The sequence below is a fragment of the Homalodisca vitripennis genome, chromosome 5 (genome assembly GCF_021130785.1).
Source record: "Homalodisca vitripennis isolate AUS2020 chromosome 5, UT_GWSS_2.1, whole genome shotgun sequence".
In the NCBI taxonomy this organism is placed as follows: domain Eukaryota; kingdom Metazoa; phylum Arthropoda; class Insecta; order Hemiptera; family Cicadellidae; genus Homalodisca; species Homalodisca vitripennis.
Window position 1 is genome coordinate 93,074,071 of NC_060211.1, and position 18,396 is coordinate 93,092,466.

Below are 18,396 nucleotides of genomic sequence, written 5' to 3' on the forward strand. Positions count from 1 at the left end.
AGACAAACATTATAGTGAAAAGAAAGTGATGTCATGTCATTGATGATAATCACAATTCACTGGGCGGTACGAGCGTTCGACTCGCTTTTACATACTCCTTCTTTCTGGAGTGCCCTTTTTTCAAAATTTAATGAGACTGAACTTAAACCTCAAATGTATATAAATTTAGACTTGATTTTCTGATAAGTAGCTGAGAAGTTGCAGATTCCAGCAACTCTGCTACACAAGGTAACAGATTACAGTTACCTAGGGAGGTGGAGAGCAAGGCACAATATCCTTGATCACCTTTGATTTTATAATCATTACCTGATTGTATTTAATGATGGGTATGAGTAGATCAGATATTAGGAGCACCAATCCAAATCTTAATGCTTCCAATAGATATGGATCCTTTTCAGTTTCTGCAAAACAATCTATGGGACTGGCACAACCATTTTTGGCCTGAGATTTATGTGGTAATGAATAACCAAAAAATATATCACAATTTAGGGTAAATAAAAGGAGAAGACAGAAAAAAAAGTTTTATATCACCTCATTATGTATGTTGATGCCAGATTGTATCATTTCACTTACTTGTTAGATCAATTCTAACTTAATCAGTAAACTTGTCTCATTTTGTATCATTGCTTGCACTCAATAAAATTGAAATAATTAATCATAAACAGTTGATTAATTATAAAAAATTATGTTAAATAAAATAAAATAATAAATTATTTTCTTGTACTTGTACTAAATTTATGGAAATCAGCTGTTTCTAATCTCTTCTTTATACAGACTAGTTTCTAGAGATTTTCAGCCTATGGAAAAATCAATTTTTATCTTAATAAACACACAGATACAATCTAAATACAATAAGGGCAAAAACAACAAAAGCGTTTTAAACATTGTGCATAATATTTGTATATATGCTGACAAACTTACAAAATACTTAATGCAGAGATTTAACTTGCACCTTGAATAATCATTATTTTATTTCTAAACTGACCAGATTACTTAAACTTGTTTATCATGTTTTCTCAGAACATGAGTATGTTCTGAAATTTATCTGAAAAATTGCAGTCCATTTGTAAAAACTGGCATACTTATGAAAAATGTTACATGTACCATAACACAAAATGGTACCACCAAATTATTAACAAAATTACACTAAAATATTTTTAACCACAATATGATCTCATCTTTACACAACTTTATGCTTAAAAAAATTAAAAAATTTTGCACCTTCAATAAAAATTATATAACTGCTTATGTCCCATTTTTCCTGTTGGGACACGGCAGCACCTCATCACAGCACGGAGCGTTATGGCAGGCACTCCGCGATGTGCCAGATATCACGATGGTTCTCCAGCACGTGCCAGCTGTGCTCTCAGAGACGCCGACTCCTGCTTCATCTGGCGCAAGTCTGCAGAAATCCTTTCCAACTTAGACGCAGTGTCTTTCGCACGTTCCACCTCAATCTGTCCAAAAATAAACCTGCTTAGTAACCATAAAATAATATTGGATTCCTTAACCCATGAGGTGGTGTCTGCTCCTGTAGTGGCACGCTTTTTTAAGCTTTTCATTAAATTGTTAAATGCTTTAAAAATTCTACAAATATACAACTTATAACAATTTCTGTGTTAAAAAGTGCTTGGTAAAATTTTTTTTGTTTTTAATAACTTTGCACTATTGTATCATATATGTGTGAAATGTTTATATACATTCGAAATACACAAAATAAGCAAAATCGTATACTTACTACAAATATTTAGCTCACATAATTCAGTGCTTTTACTTAATTTTTTCTTTTTCTAGCAGAACTTACAAAATCCACTAACATTGTACTTTTAGACTTGTACAAATGCTTTACAATGCTGGAAATTCAACCTATATTCAATCAATCACTCATTAGTTCATCATTATGTTCATCCCTCCACTCATCTAATTCATCTGCACTTGGTTCATAATCATCATCACCTTCTGACCAAAAATCAGCATGTGATTCCTCATCACTTTCCAGTCCTAGACCAGTAAAATCATGAATATCACTGTTATTGTTACTAGTTGATACGCAAATCAGCAAATCTACCTTGAAAACTATCTTTTAGGGTCCACTGATTGAAAGAACACATAAACGTACACATATTTTACACAACATTCGAAATTTTTGATTGTACTACAATCTTTCATAACCATTAGAGAACATTCTAGTTGTGTGTTCACTTTGTGTTGCAGAGTCAATGTCATAATGTCATGCAGTTCCTGTAAATGCGAAATGAAAGGACACAATAAATATAGAATGCCTGACAATCATGTACAGTTGGAAAACTACCGCACAGACTGTCCCTGGAAGACTAACCTGCTCTTCTAGGTCCCTGATCTCCCGCACGATGGCTCCTGTTTCCTCTATCATGGCAACCACTTGCTCACAGTCCGAGTGAAGCTGTATAAGGAGCTTGTAGATCTTTCGAGACGAGTTCTCCTTGGCACAGTCCTGCAAAAGTTCACTTTTCATGAACTTATCACAACACATATTACAGGCAATATAATAACAAAACAATAATAGTTCATTTTATTATATGTACTTTTGATATCATTTAATTGTTAAACTTTACCTTTAACATATTTATTAACAGATTAACGTATTGATAACTAATGTATGAGTGTTATTTAGAAAGTAAGTTCCTGAGGCATGTGATCACCGAACTGGCATGGGTAACGGTGCAATCTAAGTGGTACTGTATAGCTACGTTCAGTGCGCATCTAGCAGTTTCACAGTAAACGTCACTATGCAATTTTAAGTGCCCTAAACAAGTATTTAAAAATGACTGTTACAGTCAACTTTCCTGCCTACTGTGACATATATAGCATTTTTTCATTTCTTTTGGTACAGAAAATGCAATTGGTAGAAATCTACTGTGAATCTGAATCTGTATATCACATATTATCTCAAACCTCCTATCAACTAGCTATGTACAAATGTTTAAATATAATAACTCCAGCTAACATAACAACATTTTGAATTCTTCAAGTTTATTTTGAGTATTAGAAGAACAAAACAGAGTAATAAAAATATAATCTTACAAATATCATTATCAAACAGCACCAAGCAACAGTATTGTTTTCTTGATTTTAATTTTGTGCATAAAAATACATTTTCAAAAATCACAGTTAATTTTTGTAAATAAAACTCAGTTGAATGATTTAAGAGTAATTTTTGAACAGAAAACAAATTGTGTATATTTGTTGAAAAATGGGGTATTATAAAGTAGGACAAGAAAGTAATCTAATGTATGATCTATTTTATTATTAAAGATCCAAGAGAACATTCTTGAAAACATGTTGTCTGCTGCCTGTCTGTACAGTAACTTTCAGTAGAAACTTTGTACATGGGGTTCCTCTTTGTCCAAGGAAGAACAGAAGTTTGGGGTCAAAGACCAGTCTGTCTGTCTGTGTAATGGATCTTAATATAAAGGTCCAAGAGACTTGAAACTAAATTCTTTTCTATATTGTGTCTAAATTCTGACTTTACTTTCTAAGAATTTAAAGTAATTTTCTTATGAAAATTTTGTATTACTACTTTTATTTACAGAATGTACCATACATTGATTACTCCAAATACATAAGTACGTTGGAGGAATGTTAAACATCACAGTGAAATGGAGATATGAATATCTCTGAACACTACCTTTTAATTTAACCCTTTTAATCCAGAATAAAATCATTATTGCCTCCATGGTACTGATAAAAAGTGCTATATTCAAATACAGGATTTAAAACTGCACTGTCATTAACTCATATTTCAAGTTCAATGTCCAAAACTGTGCAGGTGCAGCCATCGACTCTCCCACATATTTGTCACACTGAGCCTCCACATAAGTGACCACCAATTTGAAGCAAATAAAAGTTATACATTTAATAGTATTAAGACAGTTGAGTTTAATATCATTAAAACTTTTCGAAATACAGAACAAACTATTATATTAAACTCTAGTCACAATATAAAATGTATTCCAATTAACCCCCACCCCCCCCCCCCCCCACCCCCCCCCCCCCCCACCCCCCCCCCCCCCCACCCCCCCCCCCCCCCACCCCCCCCCCCCCCCACCCCCCCCCCCCCCCAATTATGGTGTGCAGTGTCTTGTTGAGGGATAATTGGACCTTACTTCTTTAAGGATGGTAATGGTTCCACTGTAAATGTCTCATCTGAATGTTACATTCATATGCTGGAGACATTTTTTGCTCCATGGCTTCATGCTTTTCCAGATATTGACATTCAGCAAACCTGGTTTCAACAGGATGGAGCCACCTCACACACTGCCAATCTGTCAATGGCAGCACTGAGGCGTTTGTTTGGGGAGCGCATAATTTCAAGGAACGCTAACGTCACTTGGCCTCCACGGTCTCAAGACCTCTTAGTATGTGACTTCTTTCTATGGGGAGCGTTGTGTACCAGACTAGGCCAAGAAATCTTCTTGAGCTCAATACTCAAATTGAAGAACACGTCACCAACATACCAGAGAACACATTGCGTCGCACAATGATAAGTTTCCAAAATCGATTGAATGAATGTGTTAGGCGCAATGGACAGCACTTAACTGATGTTATTTTTAAAAAGTGACTTTAACTTTATTGTTATTTCCAACATTTCTCATGTAATTTCCACTCTTGCTTAACACGTTTTAAGCATTAAAAAGTTCTTTGTGCAATTCATTGGTTTATTATGATTATTTCAAAATTTCCCGTTTCTCTGCACCACCCTGTACAATTTGGAAAATAAATAGCAATCAGAAAAAAAAGTGGCTTATCTTCTTCAGTCTAACCACTTACTGTTAGAATTGAAGTTTTAGTTAAAATATTTTTAGAACAACAATTGTTTGTTTTCTTAAACTAGAAAGGTTCTGCAAGGTTAAAAAATAACATGTTGAGATTAAATCCATACGATGTCATTTATTTACACAACGGACTGTTAATTAACAAAAGAGGAAAGACGAGATGCGAGTGCTTGAGGACAGGGGTCAGCTGCCTAGGTGGGTGTGTGGCAGGATGAATGTGGAGGCGAACACAGCGAGCGCAGCGACCAACAACACTGCAGCGACACCATAGCGAGCATGAATCATCAGTTGATCTGCAGGACCAGCCCACTCCATGTGTTCCGATAGCTTACTCAGAAGCACCACCTGCAGGCTCACTCTCCTGTGACAAACACCATCAACATAACTCTTGCAGAAACCATTAAATTTGGATCAAATGCAATTTCTAAGATATCTTAAATCCAACAGTTAAAATTGACACTATAGTAACTATAACTTCAAAAAGTTACAGCTTATTACTGAAATCATCAGTGTATGGTTGTAGTTTTTCATGTACCGTAGTTATGGAAGTCATTTGTATATAAAATAAACAAAATAGGCCATAGAACAGATTCTTGTGGTACATTGCAAATAATGATCTGTGGCAGTGATATTAGTTGTGTTAATCGATTGCTGATGCGGTTTATTTCGACAATTTGTCTTGTTTCTGTTAGTTAACTTTTTATCCAGTCATATGATTGTCCTTTTACTCCAAGATTTGTCTGTTTGTTTAAAAGATGTGTGTGGCTAAGGCAGTCAAAGGCCTTAGAGTAGTAGAGCAAGATAGCAGTCATTGTGTTGCCTTCTTCCAGTTGGTCTGTTAGGAATTCAACAAGGCTAATAAGTGTTGTTGTTTATCTCCCAGTCTGAAATCCTTTTTTCTAAAATGTAAGCAGTTGGTTGATTGACAAGTGTTGTAGGAATCTGCTAAATGTTTTTCATAACTTTAGAAAAAGTTGGTATCAGTGATATTGACCAGTAGTTAGCTAGTTGGTTGGTGTCTCTTTGTTAGAGCTTTGGTTAAACTTTAGATACTTTTAAAGCAGATGTAAATGTTCTAGAAGTGAAAAATGTTGTAATGACATTAACAAGAGGCCCAACTATTTCTTCTTTACAATATTTTCAACAGGAAACAGGATTTTTCCGGACATTTGCCATCGTTCAGTGAAACAATAAATCAGTAACACTACGTTTCGAGATCTGCAATCTGATCTCTTCTTCAGGTAAAGAACTAACCTAATACATAATATTACAAACTAGGTTAAAATAAACAAATCTTACCAAATAATATTTGGTAAGTTCGGTGTAGTTCGGTTTGGTTCAGTCATAGGTATGATCAAGGTGCTGCTTTGTCTGGTTGTTAGTTAACGTTTTAGTAATGAACTCTATGTTATCTACTTTTGTTTTATTTCAGACATACCCAGTAGAAGAGCAATATGATTAATCTTGATTACTGGGGTAACTTCCTCAGGGGGGAGAAGTCTGTGAGTCAAAGTCTTTATAAGTTATGGCCAGTATTTCATGACTTTTAATTTTATTTTGCTGCCCTGTGATAGATAGTTTTCTCGAGTTCTTTTATTCTTGTTGCATAGTCATCAACGAGTTGACCTAATCATTCTCCTCATAGATTCTCTGAGCCTCTAGTCGTAGGTGCTTCTATTTATTATGTTGGGCTTGAAGGTCAGCATTTTATTGTATTAAATGTTTTATTTTACTTATGTATTTACTTTTGTCAATTTCAATTTTTTTTTCCATTTCCCTCTCCATAATAATTAGTTTTAGCTTCAACGCCTCCATCTTCAAATACTTATTCTCCACCACCATCTTCTTGGCTTTTGGAGTTTTCTAGAAAATTATTCTCGATAATACTTTTTTCAAGTTCCTGAATTGTGTCTGAACTGTTAATTCCATGTTTGGTTTATTGCTCTACATTTTATGCACTGCAAATTTTTGGTTTCATGGATGCCAATAGTTAATTTTGTTAAGTTCTTTTCTGTAATGTTTTGGCATACAGCATGGTACCATTGTTCTTATAAGCTTGTACATTTAACACCAGAATACTTTACCCCAATATTGCAGGTAGCACAGGGATACTTAGGAGGCACTTTAGAGTCTAATTTCTAATTCGAAAAGTGGCAATGGAATGAACACTTGTCAGTTCTAACAGTATTATCAGTTCTAGCATTGAGGGGTTCTTTGTTTGAAGTTTGTTTTGGATGATGGAAGGAATTTGAAGGAAACATAATTTTTTCATGCATTTACCATCGTTCAGTGATTATTTTTAAGTAAGGTGTTGTGTTTAGGAAGAAAATTCACAGTCACAGTAGTGGCCATGCAGTTAGATGGGCAGATGTCTGAGGTCAGTTATCAGCAGACGCACTGTAGGTTAGTGCTCCCACCTGCCTGACACTACAAGGTAGGTGTTGATTCCACAAGATCAGTGTGGTTTATACACTCCATTGGCAAATATTATTTTTGACCCTTGAGGGCATTGGGAAATGGCCTAACAGTTTCATTTTTTGATATGGGTGATTGATTATAGTGTTAACAACTGCTAAGATAAGGTGCATTTATCCTTCTATATAATTATATTTCCAAGTATATTTTTCAAACTTTTGTAGAGCTTACTTGAAAGTTTTAATTAACTAGTAAGTAATATGTATTTGTTTTTCAATATCAGATCGTAAACAGTTAGAAACCCATTAATAACATTAACCTTAGGTATTTTGTACTTGTAATAGAAATAAAAGAACAATTAAACTTATTAACTGTTTCCACCTATCCATTAGGTTTAGACTAGTGAAGAGAGTACAAAACTTGCTTATGATGTCTCTAGTATTTGTTATAACTAATATCAATGGCACCATTCAGAGTGCTATGCCACTGGTATGTGAATATTTGAGGTTTACAAGTGTAATTTTTCCTCTCATATGAATGGGAATAAAAGTAACAAAGGACTGATTCCACTTGTACATGCCAGTTTTTGTAAACTGGACTACAGTATAGCCAAGACAGATACCTCTGGTCAGTATACGTAGAGCTGGTGTCAGCAGAAGTCACTGGGGTGTCGAGGTCAGCAGAAGGCTCAAGAGCCGATGTTTCGTCCTCAGATTCAGTTTCCCCCGTGTGGCTGAAACAAGTGAACAATTTACAGAGTGAGTTAGATAAAAGTGTGCATATTTTAATTTTGGCTAACACTTGTACCCAAGCCGGAGTTTAGGTCTGGGCTCACTATCTGGGCTCACTATTTAGATATATTGTTTAGCTCAATCAGCGTATTTTGTGATTAAAACTTTCTGGTTATATTTATTGGTTGTTTAAGTTCGTATGTCTTGATTTTAGAACCCCTAGATCATATTTAGTAAAGAAATATATATATATTTCTACATGTAAAACAACGTATAGTCTACACAAATTAGAAAAGTATGCTTGGTAAAAGCTAAGGAAGAAACTAGCAACGCTGGAGGAAAGGAAACCTGGTGGTTGTGTCCAGACTGCACTGCTAAAAATTTTCCTTTTCACAACAACTATATATCAGAATAATTCTGTATTTGACAACTTGTTATGAATATCCATTTGCTAACTCCATGTAGAACAAACTGTATAATATTTATAGCTTTATTTCTTTATAATATAAAATATAACTTCATTCAGATTAATTTGTTTTATATTTGTAACTTTCTATTTAATACTCAATGGATTGCATTAGTGGGCTGCATAGAAACAGATCAGTGGGGATGAGGTAATCGCTCCCTGATTGATGTGGGATTCAAGATATCCCTATAGAGAAACTATTGAGGTCGCTGCATGTCTTTCTCCTGGCTCATTCTTGGCTATGAATCGTGTGCAAGATCATCGCAGAGAGAGTCACTAGTTTGATTCAATGAAGTTTTTATAATAATTATAAGAGTTTAATTACCTGTAGGGAATTGTACATCTTCCCTTAATCCCAAGTGACTCTGATTTCTATGAACTGTGTTAATACTCCACCAAGAGCCAAGTGGTCTAAGACGTCTTTTGATCTGAGTTCGAGATAGCATAGGTTCAAATCCTGTCTGTGACCACAGTACTTTTTATCAGTACAATTGACCATGTATTGTATAGATTCTACTCCTAATCCTAATTGATAAGATCCTCACACTTCCACAATGAGTGCCCTATGAGTACAGGCAGAATAAGGCTTAAAAAGGAATTAGCCTCTACTTTTTTCATTAAAAAAATAAAAATAAAACGTTTTATATTTTTTGGTTAGTTTTAGGTGAAAGATAATATTGGATCAATAACAGATGTTCTCGTGTCAGCTTTCTTAATAATAAATAAATGCATTCCTTCACTTTTAAATAATTCTTAACTCTACTTAAAGATACATCTACAGTTGTGTTAGCACCATTGGGCTGGTATGATGTTTCATAAAAAAACTTCAAATAATCATTTATAGAGATTTTTATACAAACGTTTACTTTAATGATGTATCTATCATATTGAAATAAAAAATAGTATTGTAGAAATATCAGACATAATATTATTAGCCAGTTAATTACACCATAAGTAGTAAGTACACTGTGATGTTGGTATACCTGACTCTCCTCTCCTGCGAGGTGGTGGGTTTGAGAGGAGCTCGGACAGGTCCCCGTGTCTGTGCCTGCATGATACTGCTGATGTTCTCTACTAACTCCCGTGGTTGACTAGCACCTGCAGTGTTGTTGATTCTGTACACAAGCCATCACAGAACTGTTATTTCAGCGTCAGTTGAAATAAAATAAATACACAGAATTTTGTATGACTGCTCTTGTTTCTAGGTCCTAGCAGCAGAAAAGCTTTTAAATAGTTAAACATCCTCCGAGAAGTAATCCTCCTGACAGTCAATATGTGACAAACAGATACAGATTTACACAAACATAAAACCTGTATGCCTCAAATTTGACCCTACTACTATATCAATTGTGTTTTTGAAACTGAGCACTTTATTTTCCAGAGTGACTGTACCTTCACAGTACAGTAAGAGAGTGTTAATGCAATAGTTACAAAAGCACATTTTTATTTAAAAAATTATTGAGTTTGTAGATGTACATTATTTTCACTAAAACACTGTATTTTCCAACAACTCCAAATTATTGACCCTATACATATTTTTGGACACTCTGTGAATAAATAATGTACTATAAATGTAAGGAGAGATCAAGGAGAGGATATCCTCAATTTTATACAGGATCTCATCCGTCTTATTTTTTCTCTGATCCGTCTCATCTTTTTTTGTACATACTACTTGATTTTTCTCCATCATCGTCCAGAATTACATTACACTATAATTGGACAGAATACTATCCCCAATAAAAATGTTTAATTCCCCTAAAAATAATTAACACTATAGGATCTCATATTATAAAGTCCCTACTCCTGATGCTGAATGGAAAACTAAATTTATGTAAAGTTTCAGAGATCTGATACATTATTAAAAAAGGACAATGAAAGAATTCAAAATTCATAGATTAGTGGGATCTATAAGGCATAAATCCTGCTATGTTGGGCTTATTACATAATTTAAATTATACGTCCATAAGAGAAAAAATTTGAGTTTTAGCAAGAACCAGGTGAACCTTATATGAAATGGTTATACTTTTGTCTGATGTATCAAAAAAATCATAATCTATCTAGAGGACCTTCTCTATACTCACAGGTCCTTGGTCGTGGAATCCTCTGGGTCCGCCTCTAGAATGGTGTTGGACAGCCTGCGAGGCAGTGAGCCCAACCGCACTCGACTCAGTCCCCGGCCCTCCTGCATCAAACAGAAAACCCCTCCAGCGTGAACTTGTTAATACTATGATGTCACTATATGTTGTCAGTTTCTGGTACTGTCATTTATCGTCTAAAGAAAACCCTCCAATGTTGTGTTAAATTTGGGTGGCATTGGTAGTACTGGTAATCAATACAAAAAATGGTGAGGGTAAGTTTATAATAAACTTAATTATCTGTAATATAAATGTGTCTACAAAATTTGATTCCTGATAACATATAATTTCTTATTAGATTACAACTAAACATACCTGTTCTGTTTCTCAGTCTTTTCTAATTATTTTGTTTTGTGATAAAACAAAATATACATATTTAATATTACTACACAAAATAATATTATTGTTAATATTTTATTTGTTATGAAATTATTAGAACTGGACATTAATCATATTTAGTGATACAATAGTGATACAAGAAATCAGTAACACTAAGTTTTGAGATCTGCAATCTGGTCTCTCCTCAGGAAAAATCTTGTTTCCTTCATAATCCTTCCCTTGTCAAAAATATTTAAAATATAATTTAAAATGTGTTGGAAAAATGAAGGAAAACTCAACTTTTAGATATAAGATTAAATGTATAATAATTAGAGTATCCACTATATGTATAGCAAATTGTTTAAACTAAATTCTGTTTATTAAATATAAGCAAAAACAAAACAAAAACATAAAGGGTATGATCCTTTGTTAAAAAATGTTGATCTATGTCAGTGGGTACACAGACAAATAATTTTTTGTCTCACTTAAAATTACCCAAATATTAATGTAGTTCTGCCCCTTACATCACACTCCTTGAATCATTGGCCATTGTGACTGTGTGATCATATAAATGGTAGTTACCTATATTAAAAATGCTCTTGTGTTTTGTGTAATATTGATTTTGTATTTGGTCATCATTGTTTTGGAAATTGAAGTTTATATGACTCACAATTAAACAATGGATAAATATTTCATATCCTTTCTTATCATTGTAGTTAAACCGTCTACATTTTAACTTAGTAATAGACACTACAATATAGTTATGTTTGCGTATGTGGACCATTTTACGATTATAAACATATTAAATACATTAAAATTAAGGTTCATATAATTGGCATAAAGTTGTAACTTTTAGTCAAATATCAGAAGTATTCTTTCACACAAGTTGAGTTTTTTTATAAAATATATTTTCCTTCAGCTATACTGAACATATTTATTTATATTCCAAATTTTAAAATGAGATAGATACCTGTAGCACTCATAAAATAATGGCATTATAGATTTTAAAAATAGTACTATCGGTGCTCATGCAAAGCAGCAAAGAAGTTCATTACAATTTATTTGACATTTTATTCCAGTTTAAAAAGTTTTAACGGAAAAACCCTGAGTTAAAAAAACCTGATGCATGAAAGCAAGTGCTGTAGAGCTGATCTTTAATTCCTTCTGAGCTAACAGTGTGTCGCGTGTAAGCCATAGTGATTTTATATAAGAAAATGAATGTTTCGAATTTGACTGAGAAGAACATGCAAATTGCCATCACATAACACTATTAAATAGACGTGTTGGTTCTTCTGTCTAAGAATAACAAGAGATTGGTTGTGTTGAACTGACAAAACTACATGTAACATTATCATTCTAAATGTTTCACTTACCTCAAGGCATTGAGAGCCTCTTTTTAGCATGAAGCTTGAAAAATAAGAAAATATCAAATGTTTGATACAGCATAATATGTAACATGAAATGAACTTTTTATTTTATTTGTTTTTTTAACATCATAGTCTACTAATGAGTATACAAATATAACATTGAAGATTTTGTAGAAAGAATTTGGTGACCTTTTCCAATGGCTCTGTTTTCAAAATATGAAGTTCAGTTATTTCTGCAGAGACTGACCTATTCTCCTTATCCTCTCTTGGTCTCTGTATCTCCCTTTGTTCTTATCTATCATATTTGCAAAAAGGGTTTACCATCAAATATGTTGCAATCTCTTATCTCTGTCCATTCTTGTGCAACTCATGTTAAATACTTAATTATGTGTATTAATATAAATTATTGGAAGAATTAGAAAGGTTAGAATTATTAGAAAACAACATTTGGTTTATAAAGAAAAAAGTGTAAGGTACACCATAATCTGATCTGCCACATGTAAAAGTGTGTACATGCCTGACACACATATACATCCTGGATTATACTGTTCTCAATAATAAGATATACAATGTGTAATATATTACAACAAGTCCCATAATTTGTTCTCAAACCCTATGATTTTGTAAAATAGGAATCAAGGACTAAACTGTATTGTTTGAGATTTTTTAACTTGTAAATGCTTATACCACTGAAGATTGATGACAAACAACATAAAAAAACTTTCTACAATGCCCTTTAAATGCTTTGCCATTTTCTGAAATCAAGACAAAAATAATGTTTTAATCAAATTAATCCTTATCATAAATATAAAATTATATGAGTCCATTATAAAATTTAATAGTGCACACATAGCCATTTATATAATAGATATGAACTATCTGTTTATATAAACTATTATTGTTCAAATAATTAATTTCAATTAATTGAATCAGTAATTATTTGCTGATAAGATAATACTTAATTGTTTATAAAGTTCAATCAATAAAAAATATCATAATTATATCGTAAGCATTGAAGCTTCATGCTTGGAAAATAATCTTATATAAACTACAAATCCATGCTTGAGTATCTGCCATGCTTGTTTAACATGCATTATTTATTATAAAATACATTCTTAAAAGCGTAAGTGTATTTCTTATTTTTTAATTTACATTACTCACCTTGATTATTATCAGGTACAACTTTTTGTGCACAACGAAGAGTAATCAGAGAAATAATTACAATTATTATGACTAACAACAAAAACTGTTTTTGTTTTTTAGCCTACTATATATGTGGATTATTGGAATTGTTTTAGTATGTTTTTTAAATTGTTTGTATTTTATATAAGAATATTCAACAGGGAAGGGGGACTCTTTTGTGTAATATGGGTATACTTAACCCTTTGTGTTCGTAATATTATACACCTAGTCAACCCCACAGCTCTAATGGATTATAAGTTGGTCCATCACGTATTTCCGGTTTTACTCGGATTTACTGACATGGCTCATTCCCTGCCTCAGCTCTATAGCTCGAATGGACTATGGTGGTCCTCTCTGTTACCATCAATACAGCTTGTAATAGACCATACGTTGGACCTCTTGCGTCACAGTTTTATTTTATTTTGTTTGAGTCAATGCTATTCTGTATTCACCTGTTCAGTGCTGTTATCATTCAGGAACTACCTTTGTAATGTGTTTTGTCAGCTGATTTATTCTTTTAATGGTTGAAATTGGTCTGTTTCTGAAAGTTGAGATGCAGCTCAATGACATGTGCTTTGTTTATTGACTATAAATGATTAATTTATTAATTTTGTTTATTGAGTTATACAAAAGTGTAATCATGAATTGTGGGAATTGTGGACAGTGGAAATTCCGAGCTAGCGAGACAGACAGTGGTCCACTCGAGTTGCGGTCCTACGGAGTGGAGAATAATTATAACTTGAGGCAGATAGCCCATAGTCCAAATACTTCTCCATTCAAACGGAAAAGGGTTCATTGCAAAAGAGAAATGTAGAAGGGAAGCCATTTTTCATAGTGTTTGTTTACAAATACAACAATTTGTGTATATTTAATATTTTATAATACATGGTTACCTTATTATGTATTCCTCAAGACTTTATTTTAGGGATCAACAACAATATCCGCATAAATTTGGTTTAAATAATTTACAATTTAATTTTTTAATTTTTCATCTTTGAAATGTATTCATTTTCTATAGCTTAGTTCATAGTTATTCAATGAAAAGTATTATTTGTAAATCTCAAAGGCTATGGGAATGACAAAACCAAATGAAGACAACGCAAAACCTACATAATATGCAAATTTCAGTTTGGGTTTAACTTCCACCATGTGAATGTAACTATTTAAATACTTTTTAGCAGCAATGTTTAAAATTAAATAAGCCTGAGTTAGAATAGTGATTCTATCCATCGTTGTTCACTTGACTACTGACTGTGACAAAAAGTAGAAGCCATGCCAATCAGCCGTCTAAGGGAGCAAGGGCAGGGGGCAAGGGAGGATCACTCACCCCTGGCAGGGCAGGGCTGCGGCTAAGGTCTGGCGAGGCTTGAGCTCGAGTTAGGGTCGCTATGCTCGCTCTGCGCTTCGAGTTTTGCTAAAACATCAAATGATTTTCAGATTTCAATTATTCTGCAATGCTTCCAGAACAATAATCAAAATAAACTTACCAGTTTAAGTACTGCATTTGATGGAGATTTGTTGTCTGTGATAATTTTCCTGAAACAAAGAATAACATTTATAACTAAATACAGCTAATAAGGGTAAAATTGTTAAAGGAAGAAATTCAATAAGAATGCTTATACCAAGACTCTTTTATTTATTAGTTGGTTTATTTTTTATAAATTAAATTTTAAACTTTATGTAAAATCTACTTCACTATTTTTAATGTTTGTTGTTAAAGATACATGATATACCTTTAGCTTTTTAACATTAGAAAAAATGTGACTTAAATGTATCAATTCAGATAGTCTTGTATTTGAAGAAACATCTTCCTATACCTAAAACAACTTCTGGACAGATTCAAATGCTAAAAATCTCCAAGCTTATTTACTTTTCAATTTTTAACATGTAATAAAAAAATAAACTACAATTCCAAGCTACTGCTGTGTGAACTTTAATTTTACCTTTGACTCTTTGGATCACGTGTAATTTCACCTATCTTTGTAAGCCTTTTGCTCAAATAAGTAATTTATGAACGCAAGTTTTATGAGAGAACTCTTATTTTGCCTTGTCAACTAATTATTTTGCTTGGGCCAACCACCGACTACAAATGTTATGTTTTATGATGGGAAATAGGCTGGACTTTGGTATTAACAGTATCAAGGGATAATGTTTTTCTCACTTCATATTTTTTTAACTTGACATACGTAAAATCAATATAATTGTTTAGTCAGACACATAAATGTAAGGTAAATTTGGCTGACTTTTTGGCTAAAACTGTATCTTTCAGCCTATTTAAATAAACTGAAGTTGGTTTGCTGACAACATTACTATTTATGTTTCTGACTTTGAGTTTTAAATGTGACAATTTAAAAAAATATGAGCTGAGAAAACATTACTCTTTGATATTTTTAACTTGTTTTATACCCTCCCATTTCAATCTTCAACAAAATCACAACTATCAATGGATTTTTTCTTAAATGAAATTCCTCTATTGATTTAATGAAAAAGAAGGTGGTGTGCTTATGCAACGCAATTTGGCTCTTGGCTCTTTGACACAAGAAAACTAGATTATTTAGATATAACATTTGAACTAATAATAATATAAAATTAAAGTATGTTATTTGCAAAGTTTTTGCAAATCTCATTCTTGCTCTATGGAAAGCAGATCAAGTGTAGTAACTAAGAAAAGGAAGTAATTTTTAATAACGATCTTAAATGGAAATAAACGTGATTAAAAAATATTTTAATCATCAGAAATTTAAAAAGTATTCAGCGTTATAACATTTTTATTGTTGTAAACACATATGCAAGCATCTTAAATTTAGCCTGTATGAAAGTTTCAGGTTATTTGTATTTTAAATCATTGCAGAAATGTGTAGTAAATGGAGTGGAAAAGTGTAAGAATCATAAAATTATTTAAATTTATATAGGACCATGAAGTTCGAAACATTGAGTATGCTCACCTGGTCTCCTCGTGATCAGTCTTCTCTTTGTCATATGCTTGCTTCAGGTTCTCCACATGTCTCAGGATGATGTCCACAGCCTTGGACAACCGGTTCTCTTGTTGTACTGCTCCGTACATCTACCAGCAACATTAATGTCACATCCCTTCATGTCTGACAGAAAAAAGGAAGTGATATCTTATTACAATACACCTTGTAAACCATGCTTATTATTATTTGTTTAAAGTTTATTATTGGTCGTAAATGATTTGGAAGAATAACAGGTTTAATTTGATTACATTGCGGACATTTGCCCTTGTTACAACGGAAACAATATGTTTTAAGAACTGCAATAGTAGCATTTCTTTTTAGGTATCAAATTCTACAATATGTGGTTAAACATGCAAAAAAAGATGTGTGTCATAAAATGTGTACAATTCAACCAACAGTTAAATGTTTTCATTGGTATGAATAAAATTTAAAGTTGAAAAGTTTGATTAACAGATTTATTTGTTTACTGACGTTAAATATTAGGTTCTTACTATAGAGTTAAAAATACGAATTTTGATTATGGATGGAGTATCAACTGAAATTAAGAATTTTAACCTCTACTTATTTAAAAATGTTAACAATATTTTTGAGAAAATTACTGGTATTCTCATCTATTTTATAGAAAAGTACTGAAAACTTTCATGGCTTCCCTCTCTAGAAGTATTGTGTTAGGTAGAAAAAGATTTCTATCCTATATGACAAAATAGTCTTTGTTTTGTTAGTTCTGATAGAAACAGCTGGTCTAACTCAGGGATCACAGACAAGTGACAGTCCAGTCACTAGTAGATGTTACATGTTTGGTTTGAAGTATATGACAAAATGTATTGTAATATATAGTCTTACCTTCAAAATTACGACAGTACATCATGTCAAACTTGACAAGTTTGTATATTTTTAAAATAGGTATACCAAAAGTACTTGATTTCGGAATTTCAAACTAAAAAGAATTATGTTTAAAAGTAACAAAAAAGGAAAATGTAGTTAGTAAATGACCCAGTGTATTTAGTAGGAGTTTCAAATTAAAAAAATTTTCTTCTTGAATCTAAAAATATCTTGTTTAAAAAAATATTCTGGCTACCAGGCCCTGGAGAAGCAAAAATAAGGTCCAAGATTAAAACAAATTTCTATGCTTCAAACACATTTAAATTGGTGTATTAAGTTCAAGGCAGCAGGTTCATAAATATTAATATGACTTTGGTTTTTGAAGTAAAAACCCATTGCCTCTTCTGCCTTAAACCTATAAGGTTTTTGTTGTACATGTTCAGGTTTATAGTCGGTTGGTTACTCTTTACCTTGCAACCAAAATTCCAAAAGTGATAAAATTTGCTATTTATGGAATATTACATTAGTGAATCCAATATAAACACTATGTAATACATTTACCAATAGTTTGTGTATAATACAAACTCAATCATGTTATTGAGAAATAAAACTAAAATTTACTGAACTTGACTCTGTAATTTCATCCATACAGATGTTTGTGAAGGAACTAACGAAATAAAAAATGCATAGTAAAAAAAAAAAAAAAACACACACTCAAGTTTTACGTTATGTTGTAATAGTTTGAGGTAGAAAAATGTGATGCAAATAATTGAAGTTGCTCAGTGAATTATTGGATGCTATACTGGCTAGAATTCGTGAGCAACTACTGTTCATGTGGACATCTACTTGCCAGAAGTAGTCTGCTCATAGTCTTGCATTTTGAATAATTTAAGGTAATGAGTTTGACAGAGGAGACTGTTGACAAAGCAGTCAAGGTTTGTTAGCAAATTAGCATCAAAAGTACTTTAGACAAGATGACTAAGGGATACACAAGAGACTGGTTACACAAGGTTCATTATCTAAACAGCAAGTTGGTGTTGAGCTTTTATGCAATTATTTGTCGTAAAATGTAAATTAGTTCTGTAGTTAATTTTAAACAGGCTTTATATTGAATGTAAGAACATGACTTGTTTCATTTAACCATTCATTAGAAACCTATAACACTTCATCT

The 18,396-nt window shown here is 32.6% G+C and overlaps 2 protein-coding genes across 4 annotated transcripts in view; both read right to left on the reverse strand.

Annotated features, from left to right (window-relative positions):
* Nucleotides 1–515: 515 nt before the first annotated feature.
* On the reverse strand, nt 516–2,520 carry LOC124362526 (coiled-coil domain-containing protein 22 homolog). Its single transcript, XM_046817109.1, has 2 exons — nt 2,339–2,520; nt 516–1,457 (listed from the first exon to the last, which is right to left on the reverse strand). The coding sequence occupies exons 1-2, from the start codon at nt 2,510–2,512 to the stop codon at nt 1,332–1,334; spliced, it is 300 nt and encodes a 99-aa protein (XP_046673065.1). The 5' UTR covers nt 2,513–2,520; the 3' UTR covers nt 516–1,331.
* A 2,389-nt stretch (nt 2,521–4,909) lies between these two features.
* Nucleotides 4,910–18,396, reverse strand: part of LOC124362527 (mucin-5AC-like) — a 200,124-nt gene continuing 186,637 nt past the window's right edge. The window contains exons 16-22 of one of the 3 annotated variants that reach the window (XM_046817110.1): nt 16,374–16,492; nt 14,916–14,964; nt 14,756–14,842; nt 10,508–10,608; nt 9,410–9,541; nt 7,852–7,962; nt 4,910–5,175 (exon numbers count right to left, since the gene is read on the reverse strand). In XM_046817110.1, coding sequence (XP_046673066.1) covers nt 4,998–5,175; nt 7,852–7,962; nt 9,410–9,541; nt 10,508–10,608; nt 14,756–14,842; nt 14,916–14,964; nt 16,374–16,492 — 777 coding nt within the window. In that variant the 3' untranslated portion in view covers nt 4,910–4,997. Of the gene's footprint in view, nt 5,176–7,851; nt 7,963–9,409; nt 9,542–10,507; nt 10,609–12,252; nt 12,287–14,755; nt 14,843–14,915; nt 14,965–16,373; nt 16,493–18,396 lie in introns of those variants that run through there. The other 2 variants (XM_046817111.1, XR_006922470.1) reach the window with 2 other exon arrangements.

Excerpts from the sequence above, each read along its gene's own strand:
- LOC124362526 (XM_046817109.1), bottom strand. The coding sequence starts at position 2,512 with ATGTGTTGTGATAAGTTCATGAAAAGTGAACTTTTGCAGGACTGTGCC. Across the intron at positions 1,458-2,338 it reads TCAGGGACCTAGAAGAGCAG|ATTGAGGTGGAACGTGCGAA; the intron begins GTTAGTCTTCCA and ends ATTTTTGGACAG.